The 20,135-nt window shown below is 51.3% G+C and overlaps 1 protein-coding gene across 1 annotated transcript in view; it reads right to left on the minus strand.

Annotated features, from left to right (window-relative positions):
• Positions 1-9,590: 9,590 nt before the first annotated feature.
• Spsb4 (splA/ryanodine receptor domain and SOCS box containing 4) overlaps positions 9,591-20,135 on the minus strand; it is a 28,196-nt gene continuing 17,651 nt past the window's right edge. The window contains exon 4 of the mRNA XM_013029892.1: positions 9,591-9,718. Within this exon, the coding sequence (XP_012885346.1) occupies positions 9,591-9,718 (128 nt within the window). The remainder of the gene's footprint in view (positions 9,719-20,135) is intronic.

Here is a 20,135-nt window from a genome sequence, read left to right on the forward strand (position 1 = left end):
AGTGGGGGACGGCGGAGACAGTGGCTCACATCTGTCATCCTAACTACTCAGGAGGTTGAGATCTGAGGATCATGGTTCAAAGCCAGCCTGGGGCAGGAAAGTGTATGAGACTCATCTCTCCAATGAACCACCAAAAAGCTGGAAATGGTGCTGTGACTCAAAGTGGTAGAGCACTAGCCTTGAGCACAAAAGCTAGGGACAGCACCTGGGCCCTGAGTTTGATCTCCCCAAGGCTGGCAGAGAGAGAGAGAGAGAGAGAGAGAGAGAGCAGGGAGGGAGGATGGTCGTATTTCCAATCCTCTTCTGGCAGCCACAGCTCACAAAGAACCAAAAGACTAAAGGTCATTTCTCAGGGTTTACTTTTCGGAGATGCTGTACTCTTCTGACCACAGGCATATTTTAAAGACTCCACAGTCTCCCCCTCCCAGTTCCAGGGTGGTCTACTGTCTATTATTTATGTGTACACGATTCATTTTAGCGGCCACCAGCTGTGGTCCCCTGACCCCCCCCCCAGCAGGCTGTGTGGCCCCTGCTCCCCAGAACACGCAGGAGGCCTGCTCTCCTCCCGTCTAGCTGGGTGAAATTTAATTAGAAAGGCAAATCTGGAAGAACAGAACACAAAATAACCACATTAAATAAAAATAAGAGATGGCTCTGAACTCGACCTTGAGCCAAAAAGAAAAGACAAAAAAAAAATCTGCAGTCATTCGATGAATCATAGAGCTAAATAATTATTGGTGTCCTCTAAACTCTTAACTCAGCTAAAAGATGTTTCTTGGGGAGGTGGAGAGGTGAGGAAGAAAGAAACAAGAATTAGATGAACACACACATCACTTTTAGAAAGCATAAAAGGGAGGTTTGGGGCAAGTGGCTCATACCTGTCATCCTAGCTGCTCAGGAGGCTGAGATCTGAGGATTGTGGTTCAAAGCCAGCCAGAGGCAAGGTAGTTTGTGAGACTCTTATCTCTAAATTCACACACACACACACACAGAGAGAGAGAGAGAGAGAGAGAGAGAGAGAGAGAGAGAGAAAGAAGCCAGGGGCTGGGAAGGTGGCTCAGTGGTAGAGTGTTTGCCTTGCATGCATGAGGCCCTGGGTTCGATTCCTCAGCACCACATACACAGAAAAAGCCAGAAGAGGCACTGTGACTCAAGTGATAGAGCACCAGTCTTGAGCAAGAAAGCTCAGGGACAGTGCCCAGGCCTTGGGTTTAAACTCAGGACGAGTATAAAAGAAAAGAAAGAACTCCTAAGAGGACAGCAAAGGCTGACAGCTGTTTATCTAAAACAATACCTGGAGCAGACAGCCTAAGTGCTCTACAAAACTTGGATGAATAGAAAGATAAATTCCAGATACTACCACACATTTCTACTTTGGACCCAAGGCAGAAGACATGGGTGCTAGAAGACAGCCTTGAATTAAGGCCTGTCCTCTTAGCTACTCAGAATGCTAAGATTGGGAAGATCACAGTTCCTAGCCACCTTGGGTATAGATTCGGTGATATCCCCTCCCCGCCCCCCCTTTCCCTCCCCACCCCCCCACCCCGGCCCAAACTCAACAGAAAACACTGGGCATGGTAATACAGGCCTGTTATCCCAGGAGAAGAGCCAAGGCTAGAACCCAGTCCTCCTGGCAATTCCAGGACCCTTTTCACTGAGCAAGAGGATTTTTTGACTGCAGAGAACAACACCCAAGAGAGGAACAAACAATTTTACCTTTTGGTTACTTTGCAGTTTTCACACCTTGTGCTCCCAAAGCCATGTGGAGTGGCCATTTGTCTCACCTGGAGTCGTGAACATTGGATGAGTTGGGTTCTGGTTTCGTTTGTGTCCAGCCTCAGTTTCCCTGTGGAGCCACAGACCAGAACCTGCAACTCTCCACACCCCCCACCTCCTCCCCAGCCTCTTACAGCTCCTGCATGGTGTGCAGAGCTAAATAATTGCTTTCTTTCTTTATTTTTGTTTATGTGGTAGAAGGAATCGAACCCAGGGCCTAAGAGAACTAGACAAGCACTCTATTCACTAAGTCACATTCCCATCCCTTTCCCCTTCTTTTTTACCTGCTAACATAATGAAGTAGTTATATTATTTTTCTGTGTGTGTGTGTGTGTGTGTGTATGTGTGTGTGTGTGTGTATGCTAGTTCCTGGGGCTTGAACTCAGGGCCTGGGAGCTGTCCTTGAGCTTTTTCACTCAAGGCTTGTAGTGCTAGAACCATAGCTCTACTTCCAGCTTTTTGGTGGTTCATTGGAGATCAGAGTCTCACCGGGACTTTTCTGTCCCGGGCTGGCTTTGAACCACAATCCTCAGATCTCAGCCTCCTGAGTAGCTGGGATGACAGGCATGAGCCACTGGAACCTAGCTTTTTGAGACTCTTAATCTCAGATGCTGAGTGACAGCATCTGGATGGTTGACTTTGCATAACATTTAGGCCCTTGGGTGGATTTGCTGAGCTCTGTCCTAGGCCTCCGGTCAGATGGGAGCTATGCTTCTTTACTGGGGGCCTTGGTAACGGGGTCACCTGTGCAGGCAGGTCAACCCCTCATGTCTCCCGCTGCCTGGGACAACAAATGCCCCCCTGCCCCCCAGGACTCCAGAGTGCCACGCACATACCTGACGATCAATAAATGCCTGCTGACGGAGTTCCTGTTAATGAATGGCGACGACTCATCAGCGAGTATTGATGGAGCAGGGCTCCTGCTTAGTCTGGATAAGAAGCCGGGGCTTTTGCCAAAGGGAAACAAGAGGAAGAATTCCCAATCTGCCCCATGCATTCTAATCCTCTGTGTAGACAGATTGGTCATTGATCCCACCCAAGAGACTGCTCTCTCTCTGTTGTCATGGTGATGCTTCAAGAAAGAAAGAAAAAAAAAGATTGTTCTTTAACAGCATCTCAGACATCAGGACTCTGAAGTAATAGCCCTTTAAAAATGGAATCATTTTAAGAGCTGTCTGAATGCACAGGATTTTTTTTATTCTCTTCAGATGCATTATTAACGTGTTGATAAGACCTCATAAATGCTAAGTCCCCATTCAATGCCCCCCCCAACCCCGCCTCTCAGAAGGAGCAAGGAGGGAGCTCTCCAAGCTCAGCACATCCTGGTACATGCGAGAAAAACTCCGTGGGGACTTTTAGCTTAGAGTTTTTTAGTATTTTTGGAGATGAGGTCTTGCTATGGATAGCCCAGGATGGCCTGACTGTCCCCCCCCCCGCCATAGGTTGTAGATTCTTTTTCTCTTTTCTTTTTCTTTCTTTTTTTTGTGCCAGTCCTGGTGCTTGAACTCAGGGTCTTGGTGCCACCCCTGAGCTTTTGTGCTTAAGGCTAGCGCTCTACCACTAGCTCCACTTCAGGCTTTTGGTGGTTAATTGCAGATAAGGATCTCATGGACTTTGCTGCCTGGGTTGGCTTAGGACCTCGATTCTCAACTTTTATTTTTATTCATCATAAAAAATCTCTTCGATAAGTGTAGTGCTCATTTTAATATTAAAAAAACAAACAAATAGCCCACTGACATTTAGAGAAAAAGTGACCAAGCCTTTTTCCAATCTTTTTCCTAGTGGTTTTTGCTCCCCTGCAGAAATGCTGACAGACACCAGATGGCAGTGTTGAGTCGGCTCTGAGCCCAGGCTTCCCTGCATGGAATGCTCAGCCTGTGGTACCCACATTCACCACCAGGGGGAAGGCGGGGGACGCACCACAGGGCCAGAGGCTCACTGATGAGTTGTTAATTCCTACAATGTATTGAAATGCTCCTTCTGTGTGTTGAAGCTCCAAATCCAACACAGAACTTCAAGTGTTTCTGCTAATGAATGATTGGTAGAAAGAGAAGAGTCCAATCTCTGAAACTTCCTAGCTTAGGGAACCAAGAGAGCCACCATTCATTCATCACCTCCCTATTGTCAGGCCTTCCACATGGTTTCATCTACTCCTCGGGTCTTTGCGTGGTTCAGACAGCCGAGTTTCTCCCCAAGTTTACACGGCCGAGCCAGGGTTTTGATTCTGGTCTGTTCAGCCTGGCTTGGCTCCATAGCCTGTCACGTGGATGGGATCAGCGCGACACCTGTTCTAGAAGTGGGAATGCCGGTTCTGGAATCTGTCACGCAGTGGGACGGGCCCCTCAACCCATTCTCCCCGCTCGGCCCCACTGAGGTCTCCATCTTCATGACAGGTGTTTTCACGTCTGATTTACACCAGGGGAAAACTGAGGCCTGGAGATCTGACTGAGCTCTCGGAGCTGCCTGGTGCTTGCTGGTTCTCTTTTTGATGCGTAGGGTCAACAAATACTTTTGAATGCTGACTGTGTAGCAGATCTGCGCCAGGCGCTGGAATGCAGATCTGGTCTGGACCTCCAGGTGCTTGCAGGTTAGGGAACGCGATTGTCCCAATCAGGAGGGTGCCTCATTCCCCTTGCCTTCTGATGTCACCTCACTGCTCCATCTAACTAATCACTCACTGGTACATTTGTCTATCCATCCATCTACCCAACTAGCCAGTCGCCTCTTTGTCTATTCAACTATCCATCATCTATCCCCCTCTGTTCATAGCCACTCATCCACTCACCTACCTGGCAAGCATGAGATCCTGAGTTCAAACTCCAGTATGGTCAGAGATTTTTGTTTTTTATGTTAAAGGCAGGATAGACTGGGTGAGGGTGGCTCACGCCTGTCATCCTAGCTACTCAGGAGGCTGAGATCTAAGGACTGTAGTTCAAAGCCAGCCTGAGCTTTAGAAAACTGTGTGAGACTCTAATCTCCAATCAAACCATAGAAAACCGGACGTGGTGCTATGGTATTAGAGTATTAGTTAGCCTCAAGTGAAAGAGCTCAGGGACTGTGCCCAGGCCCTGAATTCAAGCCCCACGACCAACAAGGAAAACAAAACAAAGTAAACCTTTGGCATTATCTTAGTTCTAGGAGCTAGCTGCACTCAAATTTCCCAACACCCCTGGTTTTGCAGTACTGGGGGTTGAACTCAGGACTGTGCTAGCCGGACAGTTGCTCTACCGCTGAGCTAGGCCTCCAGCCCTTTTGCTTGCACTGGTCACTTCTGATATAGGGTCAGTCTTGCTTCCAGCCTAGGTGAGCACAAATGAACTGCAAGCTTCCCCCCCCACCCTTTTTGTTTGTCGGTCGTGGGGCCTGAACTCTGGGCCTGGGCGCTGTCCCTCAGCTCTTCAGCTCAAGGCAAGCGCTCTACCACTTGAGACACAGCGCCACTTCCAGTTTTCTGGTGGTTCATTGGAGAGAAGAGTCTCATGGACTTTCCTGCCCAGGCTGGCTTTGAACCATGATCCTCAGATCTCAGCCTCCTGAGTAGCTAGGCTTCTCATCTTTCTCTTGTCACCTTTCCGACCTCTTAAGTAGCTAGGATTACAAGCGTGAGCCATTAGCACAACAGAAACTTTTTTTTTTTTTTTTTTGGTATTGGATGGTACTGGAGTTTGAACTCAGGTTCTCTCTCCGGCTAAGCAGATGCTCTACTGCTTGAGCCACACTTCAGCCCTGACTTTAGTTTATCTTTTCTTTTCTTTTTTTTGTTCACATAAGGTTTCAGCTGACTTCCTGGGCCAGCCCTCAGACTGCAATCCCCCTGCTTCTGCTTTCTTAGTAGTAGTTAAGATTACCGTCACCACCCACCACCGTCCTGGTCCCCGGAACCTGATGGTTTAAGTGGTTTTGATGCATAGCCAGGTTTGGGAACAGTCAAATTTTTAACAGCCATTTAAAGAAAAAGAAAGAAGTGCCTCCGTGGTACTTCTCTGTGACAATGGCCTCTTTGTGGGGCAGAGACAGTGACCTCTGGCCGCATGCTGGGCTTTCTGTAAAATCCCAATACTGACTCTGAGAAAAAAAAAAAAAAAACGACAAAACCCACAAATGCTGCTAGCAACACATTTCCCCGCCCTTCCCCCACCCTTTCAAGTACACCATAAGTGGCATTTAAAACTTTATTGATGAATAAGCTATTCACCATCTAGTTAGTTTGCTTAAAAACAGCGAGTAAATGAACCTAGGCCTCTATGGTGGCGGCCACACTGATGTCTTATTTAAAAACCTCAGCGAGAACACACCAGGGTGACCGGAACTCCCACAGCAGCTAGAATTCAAATGGCTTATGATCAAGACAAACACTGATGATATTAAGGTAGGTGACATTAGCGGTTCACGTTTCAAACCCGGTTCCTTGTAGCATGAACGTTCAGCTGGGGGCCAACACCCCACAGAATGACGGAAAGCCAGGCCTCTCTGGGGTGTTAAGAAGTTCAGTAAAATCATGGACGAGTGTATACAAGGTGAAGGCAGCCTTGGCACTGCAGTGTGCGCATGTGCACCAGCTTTTTGGCCCTCAGAAAAAGATCAAGCCAAAGACTCAGACCTCCAAACAGATGGTGTCTTCGAGAGGGGCCTGGTGTGTGTGTGTGTGTGTGTGTTCCTAGTGCATGGTTTTTCATTCATGAAATATGTGGGCATCCTAAAGCCCAGGACTCCCCCTTCTAGCTGCCCACAGCCTCTGTCATGAGACAGTAGGCATTGCTGGACAGCGTCCACTCACACTAAGGTTGGACCAGGCAACCTTCATCTTGAAGATCAAGACGAAGCAAGTAAGGCTGGAGACAGTAGATCCAAGCCTGTAATCTCAGGAGCATCTCAGGAGGCTGAGATCTGAGGATTGCAGCTGGAAGCCAGCCTGAGCAGGAAAGTCTTGGGGACTCTTATTTCCAATGAACCAGCAAAGTGGCAAAGGTAGAGGTATGGCTCATGCAGTAAAGTGCCCGCTTCATGCGGAAAAAGCTAAAGGACAGCGCTCAGGCTCCAAGTTCAAGCTCTAGTGCCAGCACCACAAAAGTTTAAACAAAGAAAGCAAGCAGCAAGTTAGTGACCTAGACACAGCACGCAACTTGGGCTCATTTCCGGGTCATGGAAAGTAATTTTCTCTCTTCGCACCCAAGCCATCAGCCCTCTCTCATTTGTCTTTTTTTTTTTCCTCCTCTAAAGGGCCATGTAGCTGGCTAGACTTGCAAGAAATACCCAGTAAGGGATGGCTGCATACTGTGGCTGTGGTTTCTGTCATGTCCCTGGTGTGGCTCAAGTGGGAGAGCAAGCCGAGCAAGCACCAGTTCTGGAGTTCAAACCCCAGTCCCGAGGTAGGTGCTGGTGGCTCACACCTGTCATCCTAGCTACTCAGGAGGCTGAGATCTGAGGATCGAGGTTCAAAGCCAGCCTGGGCAAGGAAGTTCATGAGATTCTTATCTTCAATTAGCCACGAAAAGTAGATCTGTGGCTCAAGTGGTAAAGCACTAGCCTTGGGCAAAAGAGGTCAGGGATAGCACTCAGACTTTGAGTTCATGCCCCAGTTCAGTACAGGCACAAAACACACACACACACACACACACCCCTACCACAAAACACCAGAACTAATATTCAGGTGCACCATTGTTAACTGGAAACAAAGCTGAGATATGAAAAAAATAGTTTAATGCTGTAGAGTAAGTAAACACTGATCCAAAATGAAAACTGTTTAAAAAGTTCATAACAGCATCCACCAAGTAAACCCTTATTTCTGAATCTCACCGTCTGTGAAAGATTTGCCCACAAAAACTATCAGACACTTCTGAGAGAAATTAGAGAAGTAAACAGAGGCACATGGCTTTTACACAAATTAAAAGACCCACTATTGTTATGAAGTTGGTTCTTCTTAGCCTATCGATTTTGTGAAATCCCTATTGAAATCAAAGTGACTTTTCTCTTCAGGAGAAATTGACTATCTGCTTAGTCAGGTTAGATGGAAAGTCAGCTGGGCAGAATTCTCTTAAGCCTTTGTTCTAAAGAGCCAAGATGAAGAAGCAATACCACGTGATGGGAAGCTACAGGGGCCAGGATGCTACATTAGTGAACACAGGAAAATCAAATAGATCAGTGGAACAAAATAAAGAACAGAACAGCAGAGCAGTCACAGAGAGTCTTACGTTTTGAGCCTGAGCAGGCCTCAGACCTCGGTCCTCCTACCTCTGCCTCCTGGGAAGTTGGGATGACAGGTATGAGCAACGCACCCTGCTTAAACTTGGTTTTCCTTCACCATGGCCAGCATCGCAGGACACAGGCACACCTCTCCTCTGGGCCCGGCCTCTGCAGACTAACTGGGGGCAGGGGTGAAGGATCTAGGCTTCAGGCTGGGACCCCCAGACAGAAGCACGAAGATGGAAGCAGAAATCCGGGCCCCTTTTTCTTCCCAAGAACACCTCGTAAAAAGCAGAGAGGTTGGATGACACACTTTATTAGAAACGCACCTCGCTCTTGAGTCAAATTCACAGTGAAGTGGGCAGAGGCAGCCATGGGGAGAGGGGGAAGGACACTGGGGGGGCCCTCTGGCACCCCAATGCTGTGATCATTTCCAGCTGAAAGGGAGGGGGCGGGGCCTCGGAACCACACAGCGCTGTCAGGATGGCCGTGGGAGGGTAGCAGCAGCAGCACTGACCTGTGAGAGGCCCACGTCCCCCCCCCCCTCCAGTGGCTAGCTGCCTCCCAGCTGATAAATAAAACACGTCACACGTAACAATAACAATAATAATTGGCTCACAGAAAGCTTTGTGACACCCTAAGATTATGCCCTGACTGGATGCAGGCAGAGGCCACCCCGTTCTCCAGCACCCCTGGGCTTGCGGTCACAAGGCCTCCCCTGGACTCTGGACTCAGGACTGTCCTCACTACACTCTTTTTTTTTTTTTTTTTTTTTGGTCGGTCATGGGTCTTGAACTCTGGGCCTGGGCACTGTCCCTCAGCTCTTCAGCTCAAGGCGAGCGCTCTACCACTTGAGCCACAGCACCACTTCCAGTTTTCTGGTGGTTCAATGGAGATAAGAGTCTCAGGGACTTTCCTGCCCCAGGCTGGCTTTGAACTGTGATCCTCAGATCTCAGCCTCTCGAGTAGTTTGGATGACAGGCGTGAGCCACCAGCACCTGGCTCCTTTTTTTAATTTTTAAAAATATTTTTGAAGATTCCAATGCTACTTAAAATGATCAGAAGCAAGGGGTACACTGTGCCCTTCGTGAGTCAGACCCCCCTTTCCTGGATGGAGGAGAATGGGGGTGATCACAGGGTTCTGCCAATGGCCGGGTAGAGATGGGGGATAAAGAAGACACCGTTCAAAGAGGTTCAAATGTTCAGAGTCAAAGGCGGCCCCAAAGCCCTTCTGTCCACTGTCTGGGGGTGATCTTGAAGTGGCCCCAGCTCCTCCCGGTCAGGGCGGTCTGCTGTCCTGGTCACTTTTCCTGGGTGGGAAGAGGCCATGTCACAGTTTCCTGTGGGGTTTCTCTTAGGTCCAGGAGGCTGGGCCGGCTCCAGGTACAGGATTCCCCCCACCCCACGACCCCCGCAGCAGGAACACTCCAGGCCCTTCGGGAAGCGCGGGCCTGTTAGGCTGTTTTCTGGGCAGTCCGTACTTGGCAGAGGGGGTGGGGCGGCTATCAGAAAGTTCCTGCCCAGGCCTGCAGGTATCCTGGGGGCATCGGGCGTCCCGGGCCCTGGGGTCCACGCGGTGGGGGCTGTGAGGCACCCCAGCCCCGCAGGCTGCCCACCGCCCTGAGCACTGGTCACTGGTACTGCAGGTAGTTCTTGAGGGCCTCGGGCAGGGGCAGGGCGCTGATGTCCTGCAGGCGATGGCGGCCCAGGGCCAAGCGGATGGCTCTCCGGCACAGGTCCATGAGAGGGAGGGGTTCGGCTGTAGAGAGAGGGGAAGTGAGTGTTAGGGGCTCCTGGGCCTGGTGGGCTGTGGTAACCAGGGCAAAGAAAGCCCTCCTGAAAGCTCTGTGCCACACAGGCATTCCGGTGCGTCCGCCACGTAAACAGAACCCCTCTCCACTTCTCTCTGCAAGTCAGCCTCAAACCATGTTCCCACATGGGTGCGATGGTAGCTCATGCCCGTCATCCTAGCTACGTAGGAGGAAGCTGAGATCTGAGAATTTGCAGGTCGAAGCTAGCCCCGGGCAGGAAAGTCCGTGAGACTGTTTTGTCTCTGGTTAACCACCAAAAAGCCAGAAGTGGAGCTGTGGATCAAAGTGGAAGAGCGCTAGCCTTGAGTGGAGAAAGCTCAGGGACAGCGCCCAGGCCCTGAGCCCAAGCCCCAGGACCGACCAAAAAAAAAGGTTCAGATTTGCTTACTGTGCTTCTAAAAAGATCTCTCAGCACACCATCCTAATTGACAACAATGTCATCTGGATGAAGAATTGGTGGAGCCAAAGCTTCATGTCTAGATCGATGCTAAAAACAGCACAAGGGAACCCTGCGGGGGCTCTCCACTTCATCCTCCTTCTTCTGCATCTCCAAGCCCCTGCATGGACCGGCAGAGCCCCGGGGCTTCCAGGGTCTCGGCTGCCATCCTTAAAATAGGGGGACTTAGCCAGGTTCTCACACCTGTCACCCTAGCTACTCAGCAGGCTGAGATCTGAGGATCTAAGTTCAAAGTCAGCCCAGGTAGGAAAGCCCGAGGGACTCTTATCTCCAATGAACCACTCAAAAACCAGAAGCAGAGCTGTGGTTCAAGTGGTAGAGGGCTGGCCTAGAGCACAAAAGCTTAGGGACAGCGAATAGGCTTTGCATTCAAGCCCCAGGACTGACACAGAAATAAACAAATGAATATAAAGTGGGGAAGGGGAGCGGAGAGATTTAGCTCACCATGGTCCTGTCTGAGAAAGAAGAGGGTGGGGGTCTTGGCACGGCGATCTGGTGTCTCCAGCTGTTTCCCTGGGCCTCTGGTCTCATCCCACCCAGCAGACAGGACTGGCCAAGACATGACGCACCACCCTCTCCTCATTCCTCAGCTCATAGTTTGAAAAAAAAGATCAACCATTCAAAGTCACAAGGTAAAAATTCCTCTGTGGTAATTTCAGACCCGTGTGTCTGATGACAGCGTGGAATTCTGAACTTGGTAGATCTGCCCTGCACGCTGTTGGTTTTCAGGAAAAGAAAGGAGGACGGCATGGCCGGGTGCGATTGCGTGTGTCTATGCTCCCAGCTTCTCAGGAAGAGTAGGCAGGAAGATCCTGCACTGGAGGCTGTGGTCTAGGGAGTGAGAACACTCAACCAACGGAAGAACTGGAGGTGTGACCCAAGCGGTATAGTCTGTACGTAGCAAGCGTGAGGCCTTGGGTTCAGTCCTGGGTACTGTCAGGATGAAATCTGGCATCACCTCTCTGACCTATATCTCCTCCCGCTCTGCCGGTCAGCTGCCGGTCCACGTCATCGTTTACGCCAAATGGACAGGCGTGTACGATGCCACGCTGCTGCGTCTGACAATACAGAACTAGATGTGAACAGGATCTCGGCCCGCCAAGAGGCCCGGGCTCCTATCTAGAAAGCATCTGGAATTTGCCTGGGCTTTAGTGCTTCCCCAGCCAAAGGCTGTGACAAGGACAGGGTCACATGACCTGGTCAGCGAGCGTCCCCAGAGCCCAGGTGGGGCCCCCATTTTTTCCCCAGGAGTGAGAGAGCTCTAGTTACTTCACTTACACAGAGGGTGTCACCAAGGATGGGGGTAGGCAGGGGGGGTGGGAAGAGGAGCGGGGGAGAACGCCGAAGGGAAGGATGCAAATGCCATCGCCATCGATGCAGGAGGACCGAGGAGTCCGCTTGGCATCTCTCTGAAGATGTGCAAAGAACTCCAGGGGAGCCTTGAGCACCATGGAACCCTGCTCGGGATAGTCCTTAAAACACTGCCATCTTAGCCGGGAGCCCGTGGCTCACGCCTGTCATCCTAGCTACTCAGGAGGCTGAGATCTGAGGATTGAGGTTCGAAGCCCAGGGAAGGAATGTCTGTGAGACTCGTATCTCAGATTAACCAACAAAAAGCCAGAAATGGAGGTGTGGCTCAAAGTGGTAAGAATGCCAATCTCCAGTGAAAAAGCCAAGTGAGGATGTAGGGCCCTGGGTTCAAGTCCCAGTCCCAGCATCAAAACCAAAGAAAAAAGGAGCCAGGAGTAGGCGGCTCACGCCTGTCATCCTAGCTACTCAGGAGACTGAGATCTCAGGATCATGGTTCAAAGCCAGCCCAGGGAAGGAAAGTCTGTGAGACTCTTGATCTCCAATGAACCACCAAAAAAAAAAAAACTGGAAGTGGTGCTGTGGCTCAAAGTGGTAGAGTGCTAGCCTTGATCCAAAGAGATCAGGGACAGCACCCAGGCCTTGAACTCAAGCCCCACAACTTGAAGGAAGGAAGGAGGAGAGGGGGGGGGAGGGAGAGAGAGAGAGAAAGAAAGAAAGAAAGAAAGAAAGAAAGAAAGAAAGAAAGAAAGAAAGAAAGAAAGAAAGAAAGAAAGAAAGAACACAGAAAAGTAAGTAGAGGAGCTGGAGGCATAGCTCAGTTGATTAGGCACTAGCCGATGAGCAAAAAGCATCAAGTACTGAGTTTGAGTCCCAGTCTTGGACCAAAATGAAAAAGAAAAAAAAAGAAAACGGTCAGCTGGGGCAAGTACCTGGCAGCCACGTGGACAACTGGCACCGCTGTCCTGTTCCTCAGCTGGATGCCAAGGACCAACACACACCACCCCGCTGGGAAGACCCTGGGAGTTAGCCCTGGGCTCACTCCTGCCAATGCACTGATTGTGTATTTTGGACCTTTCCAAGTATGAGCTCAGAAGTGGGCCCAGAGGAGATGGTAGAGAGCTTGTTTTCCTTTAGTTCAGCAAAACTAGTGAGTATGCTTAATCCTTGCATGGTTTTATTCCCTAGCTCCCTCCTTCCTTCACTCAAAAGATTCAGTAAGCTGGGTGCCGGTGGCTCACGCCTGTCATCCCAGCTGCTCAGGAGGCTGAGATTTGTGGCTCACGGTTCAAAGTCAGCCTGGGCAAGAAAGTCCATGAAACTCCTATCTCCAATGAGCCACCAGAAAACTGGAAGTGGTGCTGTGGCTCAAGTGGTAGAGCACTCACCTTGAGCTGTAGAGCTGAGGGACAGCGCCCAGCCGGCTGAAGCTGGGTGCTTACTGAACTACGATTAAGTCCCTTCAGGTTGCATCTCTGCCAAAGGAGTTGGTCCTACTTAGTGTCTTCATTTCATGGCTACCCAATTATGGCTCAGTGGTCAGCAAAGCTGACCCATGGCTGGTGAATCATCAGAGATGGGATTGCCCAACCAGAAGTCTGATCTAAGAACGCCAGCCAACAACTGAGAGTTCAAATCCCTGCCTGGTCCCTTTGGATCCAGGGTTCTGAGCGAGTTCATGTCTCTTCTGAGACTCTGCTTCTGTAGACAGCCTGGGCTCCCATGGTCTAGCCTCGGGCCTCCAGCCAGCTGCTTACCTGGATTTAGGTGTGGCCACCAGACTTGGCACACCAGAGAGGGGACTGCCACCCTTCCAGCTGGCCAGCTGGGAACTTTAAGGAGCTAGGATGAGCGTTGCTTTCTTTTTTTTCCCACAGCTGACCATTAGGGCCAGCTCTTCCTCTCCTGGACCTGAAATGAGGACCTCGATGAGCACCTCATACAGGACAAACCAAACATTTTGTTGTTTGAAGTCAGTGAGCGGTGGCTTTGTGTGTTACTGCGGCAAGACCTGGCCGGTCCTGACGGATGCAACTCGTCTCGGTGGCAGAACAGGCGTGACAGAGACCCGCATCGCAGAGACAACGCCTGTCTGTGGGTGTCTGTGCCTCCATCGCTCTGACCTTTCTTTCTCTGTCAGATATGGGGTGATGGCTAACTCACTGCTTTATTATCGTTTCTTTATTTACTGTTTGTTTGCTCTTTTTTTCTTTTTTTGGTCGGTTGTGGGGTTTGAACTCTGGGCCTGGGCGCTGTCCCTCAGCTCTTTAGCTCAAGGCTAGTTCTTTACCACTTGAGCCACAGCACCACTTCTGGTTTCCTGGTGGTTTATTGGAGACAAGAGTCTCACAGACGTTCCTGCCCGGGCTGGCTTTGAACCGCGATCCTCAGATCTCAGCCTCCTGAGCAGCTGGGATGACAGGCGTGAGCCACCCGCGCCCGACTGTTTGTTCAGTTGTTGAGACAAGGTCTCGGTTGTGCAGCCCAGGCAGGCCTGGAACACGTTAGGTAGCCCAGACTGGCCTTGAACCCAAGATCCTCCTAGATCCTCCTGCCTTGGCCTCCTGACTCACCGAGATTTCAGGCATGGACCACTGCACACAGCTAACCCTGCTGTTTTAGTGAGGGAGGCTGTGTTTACCCCTGAGATACTGATGGGTAGAAGAAATGGGTGTTTACATAGGTATTGCTCATGGTCTGGCTTTGGTGGCAGGGCAGGGGAGAAGGTGGTGAAGGGTGGAGGGCAGAACTCCAGTTCTAGGCAGAATAACTGCAGGACCCATATTCCCAATGGCCGGTCTGCCAAGGCCTGCAGGTGAACGTCTGGAGGCGGGGTGAAGGACCAGGTAGCCTGCAGGGCAGCTGTCCAGCACACAGGAGGCCCTGCCCCCGCCCAGGGGAGGTAAGAGGGAGGAGGGAGGCCCAGCAAGATGCTCATCCGTAAGGAAAATGTGCGCCTGCTCAGGACTTGCATTAAGACTCATTTAGCAACAGCGATTAGGGAGCTATAAATAGCCCCAGCACTCTCTCAGGGGCCATAAAACACACTTTCCCCACGCCGCCCTCCCCGCTTCCTTTCCCCCACCCAATCTGCCAGCTGGCCTTGCTTAATTGGGGCTCCAAATAAAATACCTGGAAGGCTACGCTTTGATGGAAGACCCCGGTTCCCATAGTGACCACTCACTAGGACCCGGATGCTGGGGCCCAGGAAAGGAGGGGTTAGAGGAGGAAGAAGAAGGGGGAAGACGGGGAGGGGAGGGACCTGCGATACAGAGTGGATGGAAGAGGCAGAGACTTGAGTTCAGATCCTGGCTTGGTTCCTGAATAGCGGGGTGACCCCCGTGGTCTGCTTCGCCCCTTCTCTGGGGCCTCCTGACCCCTAGGCAAGAAGGCAGAAGCTCGCCACCAACTCCTTCACCTCGCTCGAGGCCGGCCTGCATTTCTGATTCCAGGAGAGCACGCCCAGAACCCGGCGAGGCCCACCACCCCATCTCTGCGTCTCTGAGCTCAGTGTGTGTCTATTCCAGAAGATTCCCCTGGGCTCCTCCCCGTGTCTCTGCTCTCCCCACCGTGGCCCCCTTCGGCCTCATTTGAATGCTACAGGAGTTGATTTTTTAGCACGAGCGGAGTGCAGTGAGGAAGGGTGTCCCGTTGGGAAACCGCCAGGCACACTGAGGCTGCCGCGCTCTCCCAGCGTGGCTAATGGATTTAGCGGATTCTGCGCACCGTGTGGGGCAAGGCAGCGTGTCTCCTCCTGTCTCTGCCCTGTCCCTGGGAAGCCTGGGAAGGGGCTGTCAAGGAGAGGGTCTTTGAGGGATTTTCTCTTTTCAGTACTGGGTTTCCAACTCAGGGTCTTCTCGCTGTTGTTAGGCCGGCGCTCTACCACTTGAGCCATACCCCCAACTCTTTTTTGCTTTATTTTTTTAGGATGTTGGTCTTGGGACTTGAACTCAGGGCCTGGGCACTGTCCTGGAACTCTTCAGCTCAAGGCTAGTGCTCTACCATGTGAGCCACAGCTCTACTTTCAGCTTTTTGTTGGTTGACTGCATATAAGAAAAAGTCTCGGGCCTGGGAAGTTGGCTCAGTGGTAGAGTGCTTGCCTTGCATGCATGAGGCCCTGGGTTCAATTCTTCAGCACCCAGGCCCAGAGTTCAGACCCCACAACTGGACCCCAAAAAAAAGAAAAAGAAAAGAAAAAGTCTCATGGCCGCTGAGTGCTGTTCCCTCATGCCTGGAATCCTAGCTACTCAGGAGGCTGAGATCTGAGGATCGCAGTTCAAAGCCAGCCCGGGCAAGAAAGTCCATGAAACTCTTATCTCCAACAAATCACCAGAAAAATGGAAGTGGCGCTGTAGCTCAAGTGGAAGAGCGCTAGCCTTGAGCTGAAGAGCTGAGGGACAGTGCTCAGGCCCAGAGTTCAAGTCCCATGACCGACAAAAATAAAAAAGAGAGAGAGAAAGTCTCATGGCCTTTTCTGCCCAGGCTGGCTTTGAACCACGATCCTCAGATCTCAGCCTCCTGAGTAGCTCTTATTACAGGCATGAGCCACCAGTGCCTAGCCCTCTACAGTTGGTTTTTAATTAAGAGTTCCATGTCTTTTTTTTTTCTTTTTCCTTTTGCAACTTGGGTTGGCCTCAAACCATGATCCTCCTATCTTTGCCTTCTGCATTCCTGGGAATACAGACGTAGCGCTACACCATGCTAAGCCTATTCTATAAAATAGGCTTTCGCTTGTTTTTTTGTCGGTCGTGGGGCCTGAACTCTGGGCCTGGGCGCTGTCCCTCAGCTCTTCAGCTCAAGGCTAGTGCTCTACCGCTTGAGCCACAGCGCCACTTCTGGCTTGTTCTGTTTAGGTGATGCTGAGGAATCGAACCCAGGGCCTCATGCATGCAAGGCAAGCGCTCTACCACTGAGCCACCTTCCCAGCCCTGGCTTTCACTTTTTAATGTTCATTTATTTCTGCCTAGGTTGGCCTTGAATCTCAACGCATGCCGAGTAGCTGGGATTGCAGGCATCCGCCATCGTGTCCTGCCGAGGCTCTGCTGTTTTAGCTGGCTCTGTGACCTAAGTAAGAAAGACTTTGCCCCTTGCTAGCTGCCATGGAGGCCCAAGCCTTTGCCCTGGTGTATTACATCCCTGTTATGCCAACACTATGCCACCAGGTGGTGACAGAGAGTTGCCACAGGCAGCAATGAATTCACTCTTAACGAAAATAGGTGATTCATTGCAAACGATCATTAGCGTATAAAACCAGGATCGTCCATTTGATGATCACTTCAAAGGCAAACCACTGAATGTAATATAGTGGCTAGAGGGTTACATGCCAATTACCAATCTTTTGCCAATTCCATGACTTCCAACCCCACCCATGAGTCCAGACCGTCAGCCGGATAGGCCTGGCTAAAAAACGTCCAACACTGCCAGTTATTAACTGCATGTAGTCCCTTCTCCTTCCGGAGCCCAAATGGCCCCTCTGTGACAGCGGACTGAGGACCACTCTGTGTGGAGGAGAAATCACTGGAAAGGAGAAACCATTGCTTTATCTTCAGCTCTAGTAAGTGTTCAATAAACACCGGCCATAAATAACGATAGAAGCGCTGTAACCCTCCCTGCTCAGCGGAATGACTGTGTGTGGGTCACTGGGGGGAAATGTTTGGCATAATGTCATGTAACTATCTAGCCGTGATTACTACAGGCAGAAAGGAAGCAGATCCAGCTACAGGCCCTGGGGAGTGAGAGGGGGAAAAAAGGGGAGGGGCACAGCCATGTGTATGGCTGCCCACTAAATTCGCTGCTGGATTAGCATGCCGTCTCCTTCCAACTTCAGTGGCTACGTCTCCTCTCTGCCCTGCGTCTGGGCTGTGAAACCCTTTGGGAACCCTCTCAGCCTTGAGGCCGTTCTTTCTGGAAGGCTGCCATCTACCCCTTTCTCCAGGGCCTTTGGGGAATACAGCTTGTTCCGCCACGCGGTGCTGGAGTCTCCAGGATCTCTGTCTCTGTGTGTGTGACACGATCCATCCCACGGGCAGGCTGGCCGGGCTCAGGCCTCTGTCTCTGGACTCCACACCTGCCACTGGTTTATGGTGTCCCTGTCTCTTTCTAGAACTGAGATGAACTGCCCTCCCCTCCCCTACTTTGGCAGACAGGTCTGTGGGGGGTTGGGGAGAGGAGGGAGTATAAAGAATTCTCTTTAAAAAAAAAAAAAAAGTTGTGTGGTTTCAGTTTCAGTTCAAACCTCCTCAAAACTCCACCGGCCCAAACCCTGTGACACTTCATTTCCCCCAGCTTGAATGGGCCAAGCTGCACCTCATAAAGGGCCAGGGGAAATATTTTGGCCGTGTTTTCCATAACGCCAGGGCCCACAAAGACTCACTTGTGATAGGCCGGCCATGCAGCCCCACCTTGCAGACTCCCAGGATGCACAAGTCTGGGAAGTAAAGTTGGCTGCCTGCGTCACGCCGGCCACCTGTGTGTGGGCCACGGGGGGCGGGGGGGGGGGCGGGGGGCGGCCTCTCTACCCTTCCCTACCAGGGGATCTGTTCACAGACTGCCAGAACCAAACTGCCAAAAACAACACTCACCATGGGCCAGGCGGAGGGGCGCTGGGAGTGTGCACAACAGACTCAAAGAAGTTTCTGTGGACTGACCAATGGCAGCCACCCAGAGGGCTGTCCCACGCGTTGGGGTCACAGTCTGGCCGCATAGCAGCTCCCCCTTTCAAGGAATCCATCCACAAACTCCCCTCCTGCCAAATTCTGTGTGTTCGCTCCCCTCCCCCAAGAGGGAAGTGATGTCCAGCCCCAGTGCCTTTGCTCCCGCTGTGGCCCTCCTGGGGGGGTGCCTGGTGGTGCGGTGGGGTGCCGCTTTCCTCCATCTAGTCCTGCCACAGAGCCGTCCCTGCTCACTCCCGCGTGCCAGCTCCCTGGCATGAGCTGAGGACAAGTAGATGATCACAGTCTTCTTGGGGAGTTTTGTTATTTAACGCTCGGATGATCAGTCTCATGGCCACTTCATTTATTTGAGATGATTGGAGAAAGAGCCTTTTCAACATTTAGTGATTTGATGAACTCAGGGCCCAGGTGTTGTCCCTGAGATTCTTAAGCTAAAGGTTAGCACTGTTCTACCACTTGAGCCACAGCCCCACTCCTGACTTTTTGGTCTTTAATCGGCAAAAAGTGCCTTACCAACTTTCCTCTCAGGTTGGCTTTGAACTGTGAACCTCTGATCTCAGCTTCCTCAGTAGCTAGGATTACATGCATGAGCCACGGGTACCTGGCTGATTTTAGTTCATTTTTCTTTCTTTTTTCTTTTGGTCCCACATGAGGCTTGAACTCTGGGCTTGGGCGCTGTCCCTGTGTTCTTCAGCCCAAGGCAAGCGCTCTACCGCTTGAGCCACAGTGCCACTTCTGGTTTTCTAGTGGTTTATTGGAGATAAGAGTCTCACGGACTTTCCTGCCTAGGCTGGCTTTGAACCATGATCCTCAGATCTCAGCCTCCTGAGTAGCTGGGATTATAGGCATGAGCCACCTGCGCCAGGCTTAGTTCATCTTTTAGATAGGGAGGGACTCACTTTTGTCCAGGCCAGTCTCTAACCAAGGTTCTCCCACCTCCGCCTCCTGAGAAGCTGAGATTGCAGGAACACTCTCCGACTTCTCTTGGCAAACAGGAAATGCCTTGTTTTGAACAGCATCCCTCCTCTTGCATTTTGGGGCCATTAGCCAGTAAAAGAAAAGCTACTTGAGCCCAGGTACTGGGATACCATGACAGTTGATCAAATGAGCAAGACAGCACCCAAGGAAACACTGAACGAAGTGACAACTCCATTCCAGACAAATTTCCTCACACTGCTCAGCACAGCACACGATTTAAACTGAAATCACTTATCCCTTCAATTTTGCATTTCGTAGTTTAATATTTTGGGGCTATGATTGCTGACACGTAACTGGAATAGGTAAAACCCGGCAAGAGGAACGCTACTGGATTGGTTATAGTGTTTCTTCTCCTCTGCCATTACCTTAATTACTGGATCTCTGGATTAGGGGCTTGCTGACCTGCTCTGTGGTACCAGGTCATCATCCCGGGCTCCCTCCCAAATACAATGACCTGTGGATCCCAGAGCCCAGCTGTCCTCCGGTCATGGGAGGCTGGGAGCTGAGCCCTGGGAACTCCTTCCATTCCCAGGCTGTAGGAACTCCTGCCGGGCAGGAGCCAGGGCCACTGACAGTGATGGCGAGTGAGCGCAGGGGGACAGTGTGCCTGCCACACGGGTCCGGACGAAGCGAGGAGAACACCCTGCCGTAGCAGGGGGTAGCGAGCCCCACTTGTGACCTTAGTAATGCCAGCCTGTAGCTCTGGCTGGCCCGGTCCAGGGAAAGGTCCGAGAGGCTCTGGTTGGGGTCCCGGTGCTTCTGTTTTGGAAGTTAGTCAGTCTGCACCGCTGCCTCATCTCCCTTATGTTGTAAGATTAGCTCTGCCAATACCGCGCCAGCCCACGCCCACACCACTAGCTCCGCCCACGGTGCCAGCTCTGCCCAATGTTGTCTTGCCCAGACAGCCACGCCCACAACACTAGCTCCGCCCATGGTGCCAGCTCTGCCCAA

Source organism: Dipodomys ordii, unplaced genomic scaffold (assembly GCF_000151885.1).
Source record: "Dipodomys ordii isolate 6190 unplaced genomic scaffold, Dord_2.0 Scaffold124, whole genome shotgun sequence".
In the NCBI taxonomy this organism is placed as follows: domain Eukaryota; kingdom Metazoa; phylum Chordata; class Mammalia; order Rodentia; family Heteromyidae; genus Dipodomys; species Dipodomys ordii.